The sequence below is a fragment of the Vipera ursinii genome (assembly GCF_947247035.1).
Source record: "Vipera ursinii genome assembly, chromosome: 1".
Classification (NCBI taxonomy): Eukaryota; Metazoa; Chordata; class Lepidosauria; order Squamata; family Viperidae; genus Vipera; species Vipera ursinii.
The window spans coordinates 194612826-194632065 of record NC_139512.1 but is presented as its reverse complement, the minus strand read 5'-3'; the positions used below and the strand labels follow the sequence as shown (position 1 = coordinate 194632065).

The window sequence follows — 19240 nt, the reverse complement described above, 5'->3', positions numbered from 1 at the left end:
AATCATTTATAATTTTAATTATAACTTAGATAACTTCAATTAATATTTTAATAAAATCAATCTCTATAGGCAAGGTTACCATATAGGACTTTGGTCAGTTATCTTTGAAAATTTCAAACTAGATCTACAAAATCTGCAGTGCGCAACATGTGGTTTCTTCCGTAAAAGCTAATTCTATAGCACATACAACTCCAAAAATGTCCTGTGCCAAATATTGACTAATCTATTCATTGCTCAGCTCAATTGTGTACTCACTATTTTGTGTTGTGATAGAATAAGAAATCATAAAATAAAAAGCAGCATCAAATCATAAGCATTTTAGAAAAGATTTAAAGCATCATACCAGTTTCCAAATTCCAAATATTTTATTAGTTACCAAAATGTTACTTCTATAGATTTGATCAGCTGACACAAGAAGCCGGACAAAAGCAAGATGCTGTAGCTACTTTCATAAATTAAAATATATTTGGAGTGCAATCTTATTTTGCTTATTATGCAGATGTAAGTTCACTGAGACATATTCAAGTTCAATGGACAGCAGCCTTTAAACGAATATAGGGTTGCTATTTAAGGATATTTCATTTTTGGTTAATTAACACAAAGAATAAATTAGGATACAATAAGAGCAATTAATTTTGTTCTACAAATACTTTGGTAAAGACAGACAACATACAGAAGTTCCAGTTTTTTTGATGTTTCATCCTAAAATCTGTACCTAAATGTGAAATGTGTTTACTACTATTTTAATTCACAACATTAGAGTAACAGATGCCGTATAGTTATTTTATGTCTGTAATCACTGTAGCCAGTATTTGGAGAACACTGTTTTGGCCTGAACTAGAACAACAGAAACATTTTTGGCAGCACTTTTGTACCAATAGAAGAAAATTACCAGTGTGAAGTATCATTCAGTGCTATCTTTTAAATCCAGTTTGCTCCTGCAAGCTATATTAATTTGATTTCCATTCTGTTTTTCATTCAGGAAGTCAAGGGGCATGCACAGTGCTCCCTCCTCCCATTTTTCCCGACAACAGACATGGAATATGATAAAGGTATAACAATTAGTTAGGCTTGTCATTTTTTTTCTTCATGCAACAGAGCAAGCCATGACAGAACTCTGATATGCGAAAGTTTCGTTTCTTTAACTGCTCTGTTAGTCATGAGCAGTTGCCAAGCAGTTGCCAAGTATTTAAAACTGTCTGGGCATATTACATACATACCGCAATGTACACAAATCATTTTTTTTTCCAAATTCAAAAACAATTTTATTTAACATTTTGCATTTCAACACATTTAAAATAGCATACTCTATTTTATTTAAATATGACTGATAGCACTTTACAAATGTTTCTTAAATATTTTTAAGAAAATATTTTGGTCTTCCATTTAAACAATAAATACAGGCACTTCTACATATACAGAGACAGCAAATGCTGTTTGAATGGTCAGATATTACACATATGAAGATATAGCAATATAGCGATTTGAGATTTTTAGAATATATTCCTTCCAATATAGACTCAATAACCTTAAGGACTTTTTAAAAACTGGTATCTCAATCATCAGCATTTTCATGAGATTCCCACTGACGTAAAATTTGATCTTTTACATACACAGTCCCATATTAGAGATGTTTCTACCATCATTAACTAAAATATTATTTAGTGAAGTGATAAAGAAGTTGAAGGTGGAAACAAACCTGCAAAACCCCCTTTAATTAGGATATTATTTAAGTTATTATGAAACTTGGGAAAATAAGAGTCTGAGTTAACAGCAAAATCTCTACAATTTCTCATCTCAGAAAAGATGATGGAATCTATCACCATAATTAAATTACAGTATCAGAATAACAGCAATTTATTGAATATAATTTGACTAATCAGTCTTAAAAATTATACTAATCACAACTTTGGAAAGCTTTAATTTTTCAAAATTTTAGGACAGTAGTACAACAAGAATATTTTCATGCCATATCTTCTGATGTGCACTCTTGCAGTTGTAATCTCACTTTTAGAAGTACTAGACAATCTGTTTACTAGCTAATTTTGGTTTACAAAATAAGCTACCAAATGAAGACAATATGCTTACCATTTAGCCAAAAAAATTTAAACTGAAATTTAGAAATAATTTTTGGACACATACATACTTAGCAACTTAAATGTGGATCTTGCAAGTTCGTCCAGATTTTAATCATTTCTTGAGGATTCCGGTTGTGGACTAACATTAGGTTTGTATAGGAGCAAATATTGTCCCTCTGTTTCTCTTCAATGTCAAATGTTTTGAAGCCTTTGTGCTTTTCTGGAGAAAGCCCAAGTCTCTCAAGGCACATGCCAACGTACACATCATCAATAGGATAAAGGAGGACTTGCTCAGATATGTTAGCTAATCTTAATGCCAGATCACCAGAATAAAGAAATCCACCACCTCCTGCGTATGGAGGATACGAGCCTTCATAAATACTGTGTGGGATATAGTATTTCACATTTGTATCACGATGAGGTCCAGCATCACGGATAACATCACCTATGAACAAGTCTTTGGCTTTTTCTTTAGTTAAACTCTTCAAGTAATCCAGGATCTGATGGGTATTCACAAAAACATCATCATCTCCCTTGAAAACAAACTGAGCATCTGGGCAAGTGTTACTGACCCATTTTAGAAATAGTACCTCCTTCAGAGTCAAATTGAAGAAAGTATCTCTGTAGTTCCACAGAAGTATGTCTTGGTGGGTTTTGCTCTCAAAATTCAACATATCTGACAGATTGGGATAGTTATCTTCAGGAGGAATTTGACCTAATAAGAAAACCCTTACAACAGTTATGTCTCCTAATTTAATTTCCTTTCCCCAGGATTCCCGGATTGCTTGCCTTCTATCAAAATGCGGTATGAGTGATTTAATAGCCAGAAGCAAAAAAGGTTTATGTTTGCACTTGTGTGGCTGATCTATTAATAATGAATAATTTCTACATCTTAAATAATGAAAAAAGTCTTTAAACCTATCTGGTAATTTTTCAAAATCTTTAAGATCTGAGGATACAAATGGATCAGGATCGCAAGAGTTCAAAAAGCTGTTATTGAAAGATAACCTTTCTTCCACAGTCATATTGAAAAGCAATGCAAAAATAGGATTATATAAGTGTTCCAACTTCTGCTGCTGTTTATTCCAATATGCTTTATGAGGAGTATACTTTCTCCAAAATCTGCTCCTTGGGAGTATAACTTGTCGTTTTGAATTTTTGTCTTGGCCACTATTTTTTGAGACTTCCACAATGACATATATAAAGAAATTTACCATCATCAGAATTCCCAGCAATTTTAATCTTCTGCGTCCAACAATCATGTCTCATATCTGGAAAACAGTTAAATCAGAAAAATATTTATTAATATAACAAGATTTGCATAAATGGTAATATGGTAGAATTAAAAGCTTAGCAAAACAAGATCTCACCTTCAACAGAATATCCAATACAGGTAGTCCTCATTTAGCAACTACCTCATTTAGCAACCATTTGCAGTTATAACAACGATGAAAAAGTAACTGTCTGAAAAGCAAAGAAAACTGTAAGCTGTGCTGAAGTAAGCACAGTGGTGGTTTCACAAAGCAACTGTTTCACTTAATGATGAAGTTGCTAGTCCCAATTGTGGTCACTAAACAAGGACTACCTGTAGTCCACAAGTACAAAAAAGTCAGTGGAAGTCTATGAACAGGAATTGATATCATTTAAGAGCCCTCACTGCAAGAAACATACTCAGGGCTGAAGAAGAGAAAAGCTGGCTACTAAACAGTTTTAAGCAATTTTAAAATTTATTTGACCCATTGTTTTTCTCTAACTAATACAGTGAGGGGGGAAATTATTTGATCCCTTGCTGATTTAGTATGTTTGCCGACTGACAAGAAATGATCAGTCTATAATTTTAATGGTAGGTTTATTGTAACAGTGAGAGACAGAATAACAACAAAAATATCCCAAAAAATGCATTTCAAAAAAGTTATAAATTGATTTGCATTTTAATGAGTGAAATATTTGACCCCTTCGCAAAACATGACTTAGTACTTGGTGGCAATCACAGAGATCAGACGTTTCTTGCAGTTGGCCACCAGGTTTGCACACATCTCCAGGAGGGATTTTGTTCCGCTCCTCTTTGCAGATCCTCTCCAAGTCATTAAGGTTTTGAGGCTGACGTTTGGCAGCTTGATCCTTCAGTTCCTTCCATAGATTTTCTATGGGATTAAGGTCTGGAGATTGGTTAGGCCACTCCAGGACCTTAATGTGCTTCATCTTGAGCCATTCCTTTGTTGCCTTGGCCGTGTGTTTTAGGTCATTGCCATGCTGGAATACCCATCCACAACCCATTTTCAATGCCCTGGCTGAGGGATGGTACATGGCCCCATCCATCATCCCTTGGGGGTGGTGAAATTGTTTTTGTCCCCTTAGCAGAAAAACACCCCCAAAGTATAATGTTCTCACCTCCATGTTTGATGGTGGGGATGGTGTTCTTGGGGTCATAGGCAGCATTCCTCCTCCTCCAAACATGGTAAGTTGAGTTGATGCCAAAGAGCTTGATTTTGGTCTCAGCTGACCAAAACACTTTCACCCAGTTCTCTTCTGAATCATTCAGATGTTCATTGGCAAACTTCAGAAGGGCCTGTACATGTGCTTTCTTCAGCAGGGGGACCTTGTGGGTGCTACCGGATTTCAGTCCTTCACGGTGTAGTGTGTTACCAATTGTTTTCTTGGTGACTATGGTCTCAGCTGCTTTGAGATTATTGACAAGATCCTCCTGTGTAGTTCTGGGCTGATTCCTCACTGTTCTCATGATCATTGCAACTCCACTAGGTGAGATCCTGCATGGAGCCTCAGACCGAGGGAGACTGAGTTATATTGTGTTTCTTCCATTTGTAAATAATTACACCAACTGTTGTCATCTTCTCACCAAGCTGCTTGGCGATAGTCTTATAGCCCATTCCAGCCTTGTGTAGGTCTACAATCATGTCCCTGACCTCCTTGGACAGCTCTTTGGTCTTGGCCACGGTGGAGAGTTTGGAATCTGATTGATTGCTTGCTTCTGTGGACAGGTTTCTTTTACACAGGTACTGTGTTTTCCTGAAAGTAAGACCTTCCCCAAAAAGAAGCCCTAGCTTGATTTTTTGGGGTGGGCCTAATATAAGCCCTACCCCCAAAATAAACCCTAGTTTTGGGGTGAGGTGGGGGGGCAGAGCTGCCCCATGCATCCTGCACCCACTTACCTTGCAGCCAGGCCTCTCCTTGCTGGCCCATTTCTTCTGCGGTGTCTTCTGCAACCAGGCCTGCATTTCTCAGTCACAGACCTTTCTGAAAGGCCACTCCAGCCAGGAACCGAGCTATGGATTGAATCCATGGCTTGGTACTCAGCTGCAGAGGCCTTCCGAAAAGGCCTGACTGTAAAATGCAAGCCGGAATGCAGCTGCAGAATGAAGCTGCTCCTTCGGCTGCGGAAGAAGCGGGCCAGCTGGGAAGGGCTGTTGGTGCCGGTGGTGAGTATAAAAGACATCCCCCGAAAATAAGACCTGGTGCCTCTTTTGGAGGCAAAAAAAGGGCTGAGTCTTATTTTTGGGAAACACAGTAACAAACTGAAATTAAAAGCACTCCCTTTAAGAGTCTGCTCCTAATCTCAGCTCATTACCTGTATAAAAGACAGCTTGGAGCCAGAAATCTTGCTGATTTGATAGGGGATCAAATACTTATTTCATTCATTAAAATGCAAATCAATTTATAACTTTCTTGAAATGCGGTTTTCTGGATTTTTTTTTGTTATTCTATTTCTCACTGTTAAAATAAACCTGCCATTAAAATTGATCATTTCTTTGTCAGTGGAAAAACGTACAAAATCAGCAGGGATCAAATAATTTTTCCCCTCACTTACTAAATGCTTACTAAATGCTCAAAAATCCTGGAATTGGTTATGGAGCAAGAATCAGTTTACATAAAATTAATTGTACAGAATTGGTAAACAATAAAAATGGACCATGTTTCAATGCTGAAAGGCTTCACTCGCTTTCGCCAGCCCCCACCCCACTGAAAGCCACAATGAACAGGATAGTATCATCAAAACTGTGGGTAGGTATGCAAGCCTCAGAAATATCCAGAAAGGCCTTCCCCAAAGAATAATTTAATGTATTTTAAAAGCTATAAACTTTAAGACACGGTGTGCAGTTGAATTTAGCAGTGAGAAAAGGGGAGGCTCTGGAGGCTATCAAAATGGTTCAGACATCAGATAAAACCTAATTCATTCACGTGATGTAGTAGTTTATTTATTTTATACTTCTACAACGCTATTCATTTGAGGTTTAAAATGCAATCCTTCCTTAATCCTTAAAATTCTACCAATTCAAAAAGGAATTAGGATATTATCCACATTCCAAAGCTGAAAACAATTCAACTAGCAGCATAGCTAAAACATTAGCATGTGATTATTTGTAGAATTTTATGTAACATCCAACTACTTTTGTGAAAATAGAAGAAAATTGAACCAAAGGAAACATGGAAGAGATTTTGAAAAACAAGTCTAGCAGCTCTCTATGTTTTGCAAGTCCTTATTTATATGTTAGCAATATCTCTTGAATTATGCTAATTGTCAGTTATCTTTTTTTAAAAAAATATTTATAATCTGCCTTCTAGCTAAGACCGTTTAAAAGAAACTCAAATTCAACATAACATAGAAAGGTCAATAGTAAAGGTGCTTCTGCCAACCTAGCAGTTCGAAAGCACGTAAAAATGCAAGTAGAAAAATAAGGACCACTACGGTAGGAAGCGTTCCATGCGCCTTTGGCGTCTAGTCATGCCGGCCACATGACCACGGAGACGTCCTCGGACAAGCGCTGGCTCTTCGGCTTTGAAACGGAGATGAGCACCGGCCCCTAAGTTGGAAACGACTCGCACGCATGTGCGGGGGAACCTTTAATCTTTCTCTGATACAAAGACAGATATTTAATTGTGTAACAGGTTAAAAAGCTCTTCACAAAACCAATTCTCAATCTAGAAATGAAAATGGAGGCTTTAGTGAAGGAGCAGATCTCTTGCTCTCAAAAGTAAATTTGTAAAATACAAAATAAACCTTTTAATATAGCATATTTATTTTTACCACACTTTCTTATGTACATGAAATTAAATGTGAATTTAGAAAGTTAGTAGGAATTCTCTAACACTGTTTGATAACTGGCTGATCCTAAGTGTCAATTTCAGTTTACTCTATCCAGCCCATTACAGAGTCTGATAAACACCAGCATTATTCCCCCTAACACCGATTACAAGAAGAGGTGGTGTCATCCACATCCAATCTAAACTTCAGCTTGCCACAATTCTGGTTCCAGTGAATGTCACCATGGTATACATCCAGTGCCTTATCAGCCATTGAGTTTCCACAGCTTACGATGGATTTAACCTCAACAGTATTTGCCAAGCATTATCACAATAGAAAGGTAGCTTTCATCTTCTATAATCTATACTTTCATTATCTGTAATTCTGAAAGCTAAGGCACCTTCAACTATAGGAAGAAGGAACAATGTATGAATACAATTTTCTCTTTTCTTCATCTAAAAATGTGGGAACAAACTGTCACTGGCTTTAATTAACAGTTGCTTCAATGCCATTCTAATTGTAATGGCATACAGTGAAGAGGAACTAAAATGTCTCTTGATGAGGGTGAAAGAGAAGAGAGCAAAAGTTGGCTTGAAATTCAACATTTAAAAAAATCTAAGATCATGTCATCTGACTCCATCATTTCCTAGAAAATAGAAGGGAAGAAATGGAAGAAGTGACAGATTTTATTTTCTTGGGCTCCAAGTTCACTGTAGACAGTGACTGCAGCCATGAAATTAAAAGTTGCTTGCTCCTTGGGAGAAAAGATTGCTATGGCAAATCTAGACAGCATATTAAAAGCAGAGTCATCACTTCGCTAACAAAGATGTCCATATAGTCAAAGCTATTGTTTTCCCAGTAGTAATGTATGGCTGCAACAGTTAGTCTATAAGAAAGGCTGAGCACTGAAGAATTGATGCTTTTGAATTGTGATGTTGGAGAAGACTCTTGAGACTACCTTGAACTGAAAAGGAGATCAAATCAAGTCAACCCTAAAGGAAATAAACCCTGACAGTTCTTTGCAAGGAACAGATACTGAAACTGAAGCTCAAATACTTTGGCCACATAATGAGAAGACAGAACTCACTGGAAAAGACCTATTGATAGGAAAGATTAAAGGCAAAAGGAGAAGGGAACAGCAGAGGATAAGATGGTTAGATACATAAAATTCCACAAGAGAGTGCAGGGCAGGGGCTGGCATGATGTGGTCCATGGGGTCAAAAAGAGTCATACACGACTTAGTAACTGAACAACAAATCAATGCTATTCCATAATTATTTTTAGTAGAAATTAAATTTTTGCTCTAAAAAACCCCCCACATTCGTAACACATTCTTCAAAACTGCATCATAACTTTTAGAACATTTTAAACTAGAAGGGTTAGTTTATAAGCAATACATCTTACCGATTATAACATAATTACGTAACAAATCAGCTACTTAAGAGTATCAACCAAGTTATCCACTTTAATCAGTACCCACAAGTTTCAGCTCAAATCTCTTCAGTCATTTCTGCTGGTTCAGCAAATGCTAAATCCTTTGGCACAGGAAAGGCATTTTTGAAAAGGAAGAGGAAATGCTATTCTCTCAGCAGTGGGGAAAGACAGCAAAAAAGGATTTGTGCTGCTTTTACTTTCTTGTTAAACCTCAGGATGATTTTAATAAGATGAAAGCATTTGCATTCCAAGAAGAAAGTAGTGGCAGATTTTTCCTGCTGCTTCTCATTCCTCAAAGTTCAAACTTTTTAACATTTTTTGGTAACAAATTAAATTTTACAAGAATATTCTGTGCATGCCTCTATAAATGTATACCTCACTTCCACATTTTATGGCTATGATGCTTTGTTTGCACTGAACATTTGGAGGAAGAAAGAGAGGATAAAAAATTATTGGGCATCCCTATTGAGGGTGAGATATACTGGAAACTTATTTATATTTGTGGGATCTTACATACTTTCCTTGCAGGATTCTTTTCACTATCCATATAAATGTTAAGGTACAATAATATTCAAAGAATTTTCCCCATCACAAGATAGCTATAATTATTTTTGTTTCTTGATCTTAACTCAAAAATTATGTATGTACACAATTTAGTATGAGAAGCTCTGCCTTCACCTAGTGCCCGATAATTACCTCATCTCAAATTATTTTATTTATGATAGCCATCTTCTAGTACCTGAAGGGTTGTCACAGGAAAAAGGGGGTCAACTTATTCTCCAAGGCCAGGACAAGAAGCAATGTGAGAAAGCTCATCAGAGGGAGATCCATCTTGGAAGTAAGGAGGAATTTCCTGACAGTGAGAACAATTTATCAATGGAACAGTTTGCCTCCCAGAAATGTGGGTGCTCCATGACTGGAGGTTTTCAAGAAAAGATTGGAGAACCATTTGTCCAAGATAGCATAAGGACTAGTGCCTTGAGTAGGGGCTTGGATTAGAAGATCTCCAAGGTCCCTTCCATCTCTATGATTCTATTTCAAGAGCCACTGGCTTGCCATGCAAGCATAATCTATTAGTTTATTGCTGATTATGCATCTTGAAATTCCAGGATGCAGAAATATATTAAATATGATACTGTGGGATAACATTCGTATTCAAAAGGTGAATTCAGTGGGACTTACGGTTGGGAAACTTTATTTGAATGTAAATGCAGGATCCATAAACTTCAGAATTCAAACTGAGTTGCTCAATAAGATTTCCAGGAGTCAGAAAAATGAATTTTCATTGCCTTGGTCCATTTGCATGCTGTGATTAAATATCAGGTTAATATTTATAAAATATATCTTTAATAGAAAATCAAAATATTAAATTCAATATTTGAACTGAAAACTTAAAGATTTCCTAAAGTGAGGAACTTCCAGGTTGAAGGCATCAAGTAAACTAGTTCTGATTCTATGTCCACATAAAAATAGTATAGTGACTTTTATTTTTCTAATACTATTAAAAGTTTTCAAGAGATACGGGACCGTTATTTGGACTGGATAACTGTTTGGCTGTCCTTTCTGAATTTGTTTTAATCTTCTGCCCAAGTAAAAAAAACAGCATGTTAATTCAAATATTCTTTGATTATATTGCACATTGCTCAGTTATCCAACTTGGCTTTTAGCTGCTTAAAGGAACAGTTGAAGATCTCAAAAGCTCCTTTTGTCATTTGTCTAGCACAGGGCTTTTCAACCTTTTCATCCATTGTACCACTTTTAGGATATGGCAACATCCGAGTACCACCAGTCCCCTAGCAAGGTGTCAAAAACTTGATGACCAAAAAAAAAGTAAAAAAAAAAAGTGATGAAGTACAGGTAGTCCTCGACTTACAACAGTTCACTTAGTGACTGTTCGAAGTTACAATAGCACTGAAAAAAGTGCCCCCCCAAGAGTTGGTCATATGCTGTCTAGCCTTGAATGAAGCCTAGCTTAATATGTTTACATGAATCAATTCTTGACTGTAGAATCATTCATTAAGTGCACTAACATTTTACTCGTGTCTGCCTAAAATTGATGATGAAATCATTTCATCAAATTTCATTTCTCTTTGAAATAAATAAATAAATCCAACCAGCCCAATTATCATATTGGGATGCTCCATTAAGAACTAATTGCTTCTCAAGAGGTTTTCATTCTACTTTTTCCATACCTGAATATACTATAAAGCAATGTTTCATTATTCAACCATGTTACTGCATTCAAACACTTCAACAGTTCATAATCTATTATTAACAACAGTAGTACTGTAAGTTTAGCAGCAGTGTGCTTTTTACAATATGCAATTCACAAGTAATAACAGTCTCACTTTAAAGTCATGGTAAATGAGTAAATAGCTTGTTCAACAAGCTAAATGAGAATGTTTCCGTTTGGCTTTGGCTTTCTGCTAATCCAGTCATTGTGCTTCGTAAATAATGGTTTGGGGCTGTGGTTTTTGAGGTTTTGGGCTCTCAAAAAATTTGGGTGTGGTCCTGTGCTCTTTGAAAACATGCTAAATGATTTATTTTGACAATAGAAGGCCCAGAACTACTTTCAAGGCAGTGGCATACAAAAGGAGGCTTGGCATTTTTTATTTAACTTCCTTTTTTCATTTGTTAAGCTTATCTTTCACTTTACACCATTTTTGTTCCCCTCTAACAATTGGCATGAAAAGACATCTTCATTTATTTGTAACATGATGCTGAACTTCAGTGATGCGATTTCAAAGGTTCCATACAGTATCTAAATTCACTAATTACTTACTTATTACTCACAAATTAGCCTTACTAAAATTTAAAGTTCCATTTATATAGATTCTTCTTGTTCTGTAATCATTAAATGGCTTCTAAATTGGAGGGAAATATACTAGCCAATTGTTCAATGTGTGAAGCTAAGCTCCACCTCCTTTCAATCTAACAGGGAAATAAGATAGAAAATGGAGGGAAATGAAATTCTGTAGATGTTTCCTAGAGGAGTCAGTAGTCCTGAGGCTGAAAATTGTTCCTTACTGCTATTTTGGTTCCAAAGAAAATCCAGATTCTATCTTAAATTTAGAATCAAGATCATGTGAAATGTTAGTATCCCTGGTAAGACCACACTTAGAATATTGCATTCTGTTTTGATCGCCACAATATAAAAAAAAAATTGTTGAGACTCTAGAAAGTGCAGAGAAGAGCAACAAAGATGATTAGGGGACTGGAGGCTGAAACATATGAAGAATGATTACAGGAATTGGGTATGTGTAGTTTAATAAATGGAAGGACTAGGGGTGACACAATAACAGTGTTCCAATATCTAAGGGGCTGCCACAAAGAGGGAGTCAAGCTATTATCCAATAGCTTGAAGGCAGGACAAGAAGCAATGAATGGAAACTAACCAAAGAGAGATGCATTCTAGAACTAAGGAGAAATTTTCAAACAGAACAATCAATCAGTGGAACGACTTGCCTTCAAAATTGTGGGTGCTCCAACACTGGACCTTTTTAAGAAGAGATTGGACAAATGGGACAGGGTCTCCTGTTTGAGCAAGGGGTTAGAATAGAAGACCTTGAAGGTACCTTCCAACTCTATTATTCTGTTACTTCAAGAATATAAAGTCAGTTTGTATTGTAGGATTGAAATATTTTCTTAACACACTGGTTATATTTAAAACTGGTGATTTCAAATCATGTCTTTTTTCATTAAAAATAACATGCCAGAATATGACTAGATAAAATATGTCTTACTTGATCCAACTCAGAGCCAAACAGTTTTCATTAGCTGGGCTGACTCCACTCTATAGATACTGCCAATAACACAGGATGGTCTGATGTGGTCTTGAGGCATGAGAAAACCTTAGACATTCTTGCTTATTATAAGAAATCAGAGTTTTATCAGAAAATCTTTGGGGAAGAATTAGGGTTCAACTCCAAGCTGTGCTCTAGGAGAAATGAGGATCTAGCAAAACATAAACAGGCTCTCCAATTGTTGTTTATTTGATTCACATCCAGCTTCTTTCAGAAGCTGAGGCAGTGTACACAGTGTTCCTTCTTCTGTTTATTCCCCCCACCCTGAAAGGTAATTGAGGGGGGGGTTTCAACTGGCTAAATATCACCCAGTGAGCATCAGATCCTGAAAGGGAAGCCAAAACAGGGTCTCTCGGCTTCTAGTCCAACAACTTCTCCGCCACTCCACACAACTTTTAAAATAGCTTCAGCATTTACACTGCATTCCACTAAGGCAACATTCTTGGGGTTTGTTTCAAACGTACAAAATGTCTCTCAGACCTGTTTGTGATTTCCCAATCCTGAGATACTTGGATAGGCCTCAGCCTCTGGCAGTGTTGAAAAAAACCCTGTCAAATGAGGGCAGCAAGCAGGATTTTCTCTATTTCCCCCTCTTTACAGTCGCCTCAACTGCCTTTTTTCCTGTCATCAGAGTCCCCACAAAACTCTCCTCAGGCCAGAAACTTGTCTTTTTCCCTACGGCAGGTCCTAAGGGCCATAAAGTCTCCCCTTCCACAGAGCCTATAGGTGGTAAAGCTGCACAGGCAGGCAGAAAGTGTGAGATGCTTGAAGAGATCTTTCACACTCTACTTTTAAAAGAACAAATTAAGCATACAAAAAAGGAAGACAGCAATCTCCACAATCATCTTTGTTTCCAAGAATGTTCTAGACTCCAAATAGGTGTTCTGACTGGGGAGACAAATCTGAGGCTGAACCACAGAGCTTTGGCCACTAGTCCCCTGCCCCCAATCAGCACAGTGATAACAAGTCACTTGGGGTGCAAGGAAAGGTGACAGGGAGCAGTTTGCTTTTTGAGCAATTTGTCTTTTGAGGTTGTACACACTTACTGTGACAGTTATTTTATGAGTGAGCAATTCCTTCCCTTCAAAACAGTTGGAGCACCCACTGCTTGCTGTCAAACGAACTGACTAGGCCCCTCCCCCCAACAAGTGGAAACATTAAATACAAGCTGTGCAATTCTCTCACTATGGCAAATTAACAAATGAAGCTTGCATTTTAATTATGGATTTCCTGAAAATATTGGACAGAAAGTATACCTGCAAAAATATATTGTCTGCTAATTTAACATCCTTTTCATCACTGTAGTATTACATGAACAACAATGTTCAGCAACTGACAATCATTTCAGAGAGAAAAACCTTTTAAAGAAATTCCATCGTTATTTCTGAGGTATGAGTATGCATGTGACCATATTGACCAGATTACAGTGGTCAATATCAGTAGTCACTAATAGCCTGATCTTCTGTGAATCTGTCCAATCCCCCTTTAAATCAGTCCAAATTGTTAGCTTGCTAACTACAACTTCTAACTAGGCATTGTGTGAAAAGGCATTTTCTTCCAGTGATCTAGATAGAATCTTCCTATATCCAGCTTCAGTGGAATAAAATGGATTCTAACACTGTGACAGAGGGGAAAAATGTCATCAGTCTCCTTGTCACCCCTTCTACCATGTATTTCCCTTATCTTCCTTTGTTACAAATTGAAGAGGCTCAATTGCTATAGTGCTTCTTGATAGTAGAATTACTTGAGCCTCCTAATCTTTCTAATCAACCCTTTTCAATAATTTTATAGTTATAATGCTTAAGGTACAGTTATGAGAAGTGTATCTTAACACATTTAGCTTGTTTGTTATAACAGCATTATTTTATCAACAGATCTATTTTTAACTCCCTAATTATAGTAAGCATGGCTTTTGCCTTATTTTTATAGCAAGTAGTATACACACTGGATTGACATTGTTCCTAGGCTTCCATAATAACATTTCTCTTCAGAAATTACTTATATGATTTTGCATAGTGCCTTTTCTTACATATTAAGAAAACCAGGTAGAGAAAGAAATTATGTTTAGCTTTCTGTTCTCCCAAATACAGGCTACAAATTCAAATATTTTGAACTACAGGTAGACCTCGACTTAACAGCCACAACTGGGATTGGGATTTTTGTTATAAGTTTTATTTTCATTCATTTATTAAACTGCCTAATAAATTGAGGTGACTCTGAGCAGCTTAAAAATGATAAAAATATGCAAATACAAGAACAATTCTACAAATAAAAAGGTTACAATTTTAAAAAAAATCAAACTAATTAAAAACCCTAAGTTGGGAGCAGAGAGATGATGGTATCTTCTATTGCTGCACCAACCACCTCCAGCCAACTGAGCTTCTCCTTCAGGACTCTAAGCCAGCATAACAAAGTTTTAAGGCTTTCCTAAAGGCTAAAAAGAGGGGATGGATCTTTAATAAGATGTTCAAAGGGCTGGAGCCATGGCAGAAAAGGATCCTCTTCTGGATTCCACCAGCTGAAATTTCTTGGTGACTGTAAATCGAGGCACCCATGTGACCAGATCCAATTTTATGACAGTCATCAGTCTGAAACCATTCTCCACAAAATGTCACAAATCACAGTCAGGACACTGCAATCAGATGTAAACAGGAGCCAGTTACTAAACTGCTGAAATATGGTCATGGGGGGGGGGGGGGCATTTTATGCCAGAAATGCTCTAGCAGTTGTAAAATTTTCTCCCTGAAGCTGTCATTAAATGACCAATTGTAAGTTGAGAACTACCTGTATGGTAGTTGTATCCAGCAAAGTTAAGGTAAATATAGTCACACACATCTAATTTTAGTCCATGCCATTAAAAATGTATGACTTCAACTGTTATATTGGAACCAATATGTACCAATTTTGTCAAGATTTGTTTTTTAAAAATGAAAGCTTTCTAAACATTTCCAAAAAATGATAATCTACCTTTAACTCCCATTAACACCTTAGCACCTCTTTCTTGCAATCAAATATGCAAATATTTCAAGCTAGCTGTATAGACATTTGGACTATCATTCAGATTTGGAACATTATAGTATCTATCATTCACTCATTTTACCATACTCATTTCTTTCTTTCTTTTTTAGAAGTATATAGTTACCAAGGTTAAATTCACTATGGAAAACAGTATCTGTATTCTAAAGCTCACTAGTTTGTATCGGGTCTAGCCTGCTATACCTTTCATATCAGTATCTGTTTCAATCTTCACCTTTTCTTTGCTTCCCCAGATCATAATCAACCAATTGATTTCTTCCTGCATTCATTGTGACATCTGACCATTTTCCCAGCATGTGATAGTTAAGAAAAAAGGAAGACCTATTATTTCATGGTGTACTGGCACACCAAGCAGTTTTTATAAAACACCTATCTTTCTACTTGCACTGTCATTTTCCCCACCTTTTAACTATTGTAAAACAATCTATTTAGTGCAAAATTTTATTTACAGGCAAAAAACCTTTATGTTCAGGTAACCTCATGCATTTCCTAAATATGGAAAATATTCCCAAAGCTAGCGTTATTTTATCAACATAAAAATTTCAGTTTAGAGTCTACCTCACCCAAGTTATGATTAAATGTCCCATCAAGGCACCCCAAAGAGCTTTCATTCCACTCATAAGAATTTTTAACTAAGCTCTGAAGCCAGAGCTAATAGCTCCCTCTTTTCTATGTTCCATTTTCTTGGATCATGGTTATTTTAGATTGTGTTAGCTACTTTGGAAGCTTTTTAGAGGGAGTAAAAATGCATGATCATGTTTACTTCAGCACATATTTTCTTTGCAATCTTTGTCAAAGGAATTTTTTTATCTGGTAAATTGTCCTCGACAATGTATTCTTGCAGAGTAGACTCTGTATTATACTGCTGAATCCTTGAGTTAATAATCTGTAGCTATGTAGTCTAATGATTATGTGGAGGTCAGTTAAAGAGAATGTTAAGTAGGCTTCAGTATTTGGAGTAAGAATGATCTGGGGGTTGTGGACTAGATATAGTTACCAATGTATAATGTTTTTTATGTGCAAAATTATCCTTGAAAGAGAACATGTGAATTTTTACAGAACTGATATGGTCTTGCGAGTACTCATTACAGCTAAATCATTATGTGAAAATGTTAGACTAAAACTCAATAATATGTAAATTTGAAGGTTCATTGGTCTTCAGAACTACAAAACATTCTGCAATTAATTAGCTAAATCCAAGGAGACACACACAGAGAGAAAGTGTAGCTTTTAAAGGACAATATGCTTGGAAACAGAATGATTTGGGCTGCAAACATCCAGGTGACCACTAGGTGACAGCGAATAAAATATCATCTAGTGATCATTGACACTTTCTAGCTTATTTTAAGAGCATCCAAACAATCTGTAATCTTTGCTGACACCAGTAAGAGAAAACATTTAAATCTTAAGAAAACAAACTGAAGAGGCCAGTTATTTCTTCCAATTAGTTCAATTTCTTTACACATATAATGAAATCCCTTACTTCCTCCATATTTAAAGAGTAAGTTACCAAATATCAATTGGACTTATACCTCAAAGAAACTCAGAAAAATCAGAGCAGCCTCTATATCCTGCACCAATGAAAGGTAGAAAATAAACTGAAAGCCAAAAGCTTTTTCCACGTCTTTGCACAGTACTTTTAACAATCCTACGTCAACTTGGTTCTTTGACGAAATTACCCAGATTTTACCCAAACTGTCAAATTCTCTCTCTTTACTTCGTATATAAATTCTACATTCCAGAGAACATGGAAGAATATCATCTGATCAATCAAATCCAACCAGACACGAGCTTGCAAACGAGAAATGAAAACAAGAATAAAAGGTCTGAAATGGGGAAGAAAAAAAAAAAAGAAGCCGGTAGAACAAGGCAAGGGACGTGCCACCGACCCCTCTTAAAAGTAAAAAAAAAAAAAAACACACACACTGCTGGTCTCGGCAGTCGAGAAACCCAAAGGGGAGCAAGTACCCCTATTGATCTTTTCAGATTTCGACGCCGTACGCAACGAGCCAGACAGATTCTTGGGACAGGATTTTCCACGTCCGATTCAGTCTCCTTTCGTGCTCGGGGAGTGGCGGAGGAAAAAACATTCAACCGCCCAAACAGGATTGTTGGGGCGTGCGGGCGAGCGCCTCCGCGCGAAGACAGGAAAACCCCAAATCCTGGCAACCCTAACCACGATCCACTTGAATGTGACCTCCTTTGAAAAGCACAGCCGCCTTTTCTCTCTCCCCCCCCCCCCCACATCCAACACGCCCGGCCACTCAATCGCTCCTTTCTCCCAAGGCCAAGCGAACTCGCACGCACGCATGCACACAACCGAAACCGGAGAGACGTTCGCTGTTACCTTGGCAGACAACGGCCGGGTCCCTGCGACCTGAGCTGGTACTCTTGCTGTCGTCCTTGGTGAAGCCGCCACCATCGCTCTTAGGAGACGACGACGGCCTTGCCAGCAGAGCCAGGATGTGCCGGGTTTCCCCCCATTACCCGTTGTTTCGGCAGCTCTCGCCCCTCGCCCCTCCCACCGTCCGAAGTGGCTCCCCCCGAGGTACAAGCGCGCGGTTTTTTTTTTCCCCCTCTGGCTAGAAGCTGCGCCCCAGGCAAAGCCAGCAGCACTCGCGGGCGAGAAAGCAGCGCTTCGGTTGCGGGAAGCGAGGAAAAGAAGAAACGTCAGGACCGCTTCCGTCTCCTTTTTTTTTTTCTTTCCTCTCCCCTCCTCCTCCTCCTCCACGCTTCCGTGAGTCAGCCGCTGCGGTCGCTTCGCTCGTTCTCCCAGCTCAGCGCATCTCCTCCTGGTTTCTTTTTCCTCGAGTTAGCGGACGAGGCCAGCTGAACCAGACCCTCCGGCTCCTCCGCAAGCCGTCCGCCTCCGAGGGGCCGGGCCACGTGTTTCCAGGCAGCCGGAGGAGGTGGGGACCCCCCGGACCCTTAACGTCGCATACGGCCCAGCGGGAAAGGGCCGGAGACACTTGTTGCTCGCCGTCCTTTGGGACCGCACGCTCGCCGGAGCCTTCCACTCGAGTTTCGCCCTCCGCAGCTCCCGTTGGATCAGGCCGGAGGAGCACAAAATCAGTCCCCGTCGCTCAGCTTCGGCTACCAAAAAAAAAAAAAACGACCGCCGGAGACAGGCGCCAAGCCACACCTCCTGGGCGGCCTCCCGACGGCTAAAAAAAAAAAAAAGGCCTCGGTGCGGTAGGAGACCGAGGGGGGAAGAAAAGGGGTGAGCGGGACAGGGCTGTAAGTTCCGCCCGTTCGCCGCCGCTGGAAGGCTCGGTTCGCGGAGGAGAAAGGCTTGCTTTTTCTGACGCGACGCGAAGCGCTTGCTTCCCCGGGGTAGTAAAACTTCGCAGCGCCTTTCGGTGTGCTTGCGCATCCTCATCAGGTGCCGGGGGCGGGCAGGGGAGGAGTTGGAGTAATTGGAGCCGCTTGAGTCTGAATGTTTAACTACAGTCCCTACACACGAAATCGCCCGGCGAGAGTCATTAGCTACAGAAATCCCGCGGCGGAGCTGGCAGATAACATTGAGCGTCTCCGCTTCTTCTTTTTTTCCTCCCCTTCAGTGCCATGACAGCGAATTAATACCTCGATTTCTTTTTCCCACCTACATCCGTTGTAATTACACACACAAGCAATTAGTGCGTCAAAACAGCATCTCCTCCTGGGCTTTTGCTGGAGTAGCTTCTCATTAGAATTCAGCATCTGCTGACATTCGTTTCTCCTTCCACCAAGTCCGAGCTCCAGAAGGCATCCGCTAAGTAACCTTGCAGCGACCAAATCAGGCAAGTTTCTAGATGGTAGATTGCACTCAGCTTGGCTCTTCGAATTAATCCACTTGTACACTTACCCTG

The 19240-nt window shown here is 38.6% G+C and overlaps 1 protein-coding gene and 1 long non-coding RNA gene across 4 annotated transcripts in view; one reads left to right on the top strand and one right to left on the bottom strand.

The window, feature by feature from the left end:
* Window positions 1-367: 367 nt before the first annotated feature.
* Window positions 368-18759, bottom strand: B3GNT2 (UDP-GlcNAc:betaGal beta-1,3-N-acetylglucosaminyltransferase 2). Of its 3 annotated transcripts, XM_083369857.1 has the most exons (3): window positions 17740-18759; window positions 9736-9859; window positions 368-3349 (listed from the first exon to the last, which is right to left on the bottom strand). In XM_083369857.1, exon 3 carries the CDS (start codon window positions 3338-3340, stop codon window positions 2147-2149), a length of 1194 nt encoding a protein of 397 aa, XP_083225983.1. In that variant the 5' UTR covers window positions 3341-3349; window positions 9736-9859; window positions 17740-18759; the 3' UTR covers window positions 368-2146. The 3 variants fall into 3 exon arrangements, with proteins under 3 accessions (XP_083225983.1, XP_083225982.1, XP_083225984.1); XM_083369856.1 differs by lacking the exon at window positions 9736-9859; XM_083369858.1 differs by lacking the exons at window positions 9736-9859; window positions 17740-18759 and adding an exon at window positions 4470-4502.
* The window catches only part of LOC310644751, a 76582-nt gene continuing 75481 nt past the window's right edge, over window positions 18140-19240 (top strand). Inside the window, exon 1 of the long non-coding RNA XR_014493374.1 lies at window positions 18140-18301. This is a non-coding gene — a long non-coding RNA (uncharacterized lncRNA). The remainder of the gene's footprint in view (window positions 18302-19240) is intronic.

Bases quoted from the DNA above. Each gene is read 5' to 3' on its own strand.
- B3GNT2 (XM_083369857.1), bottom strand. From the start codon at position 3,340: ATGATTGTTGGACGCAGAAGATTAAAATTGCTGGGAATTCTGATGATG.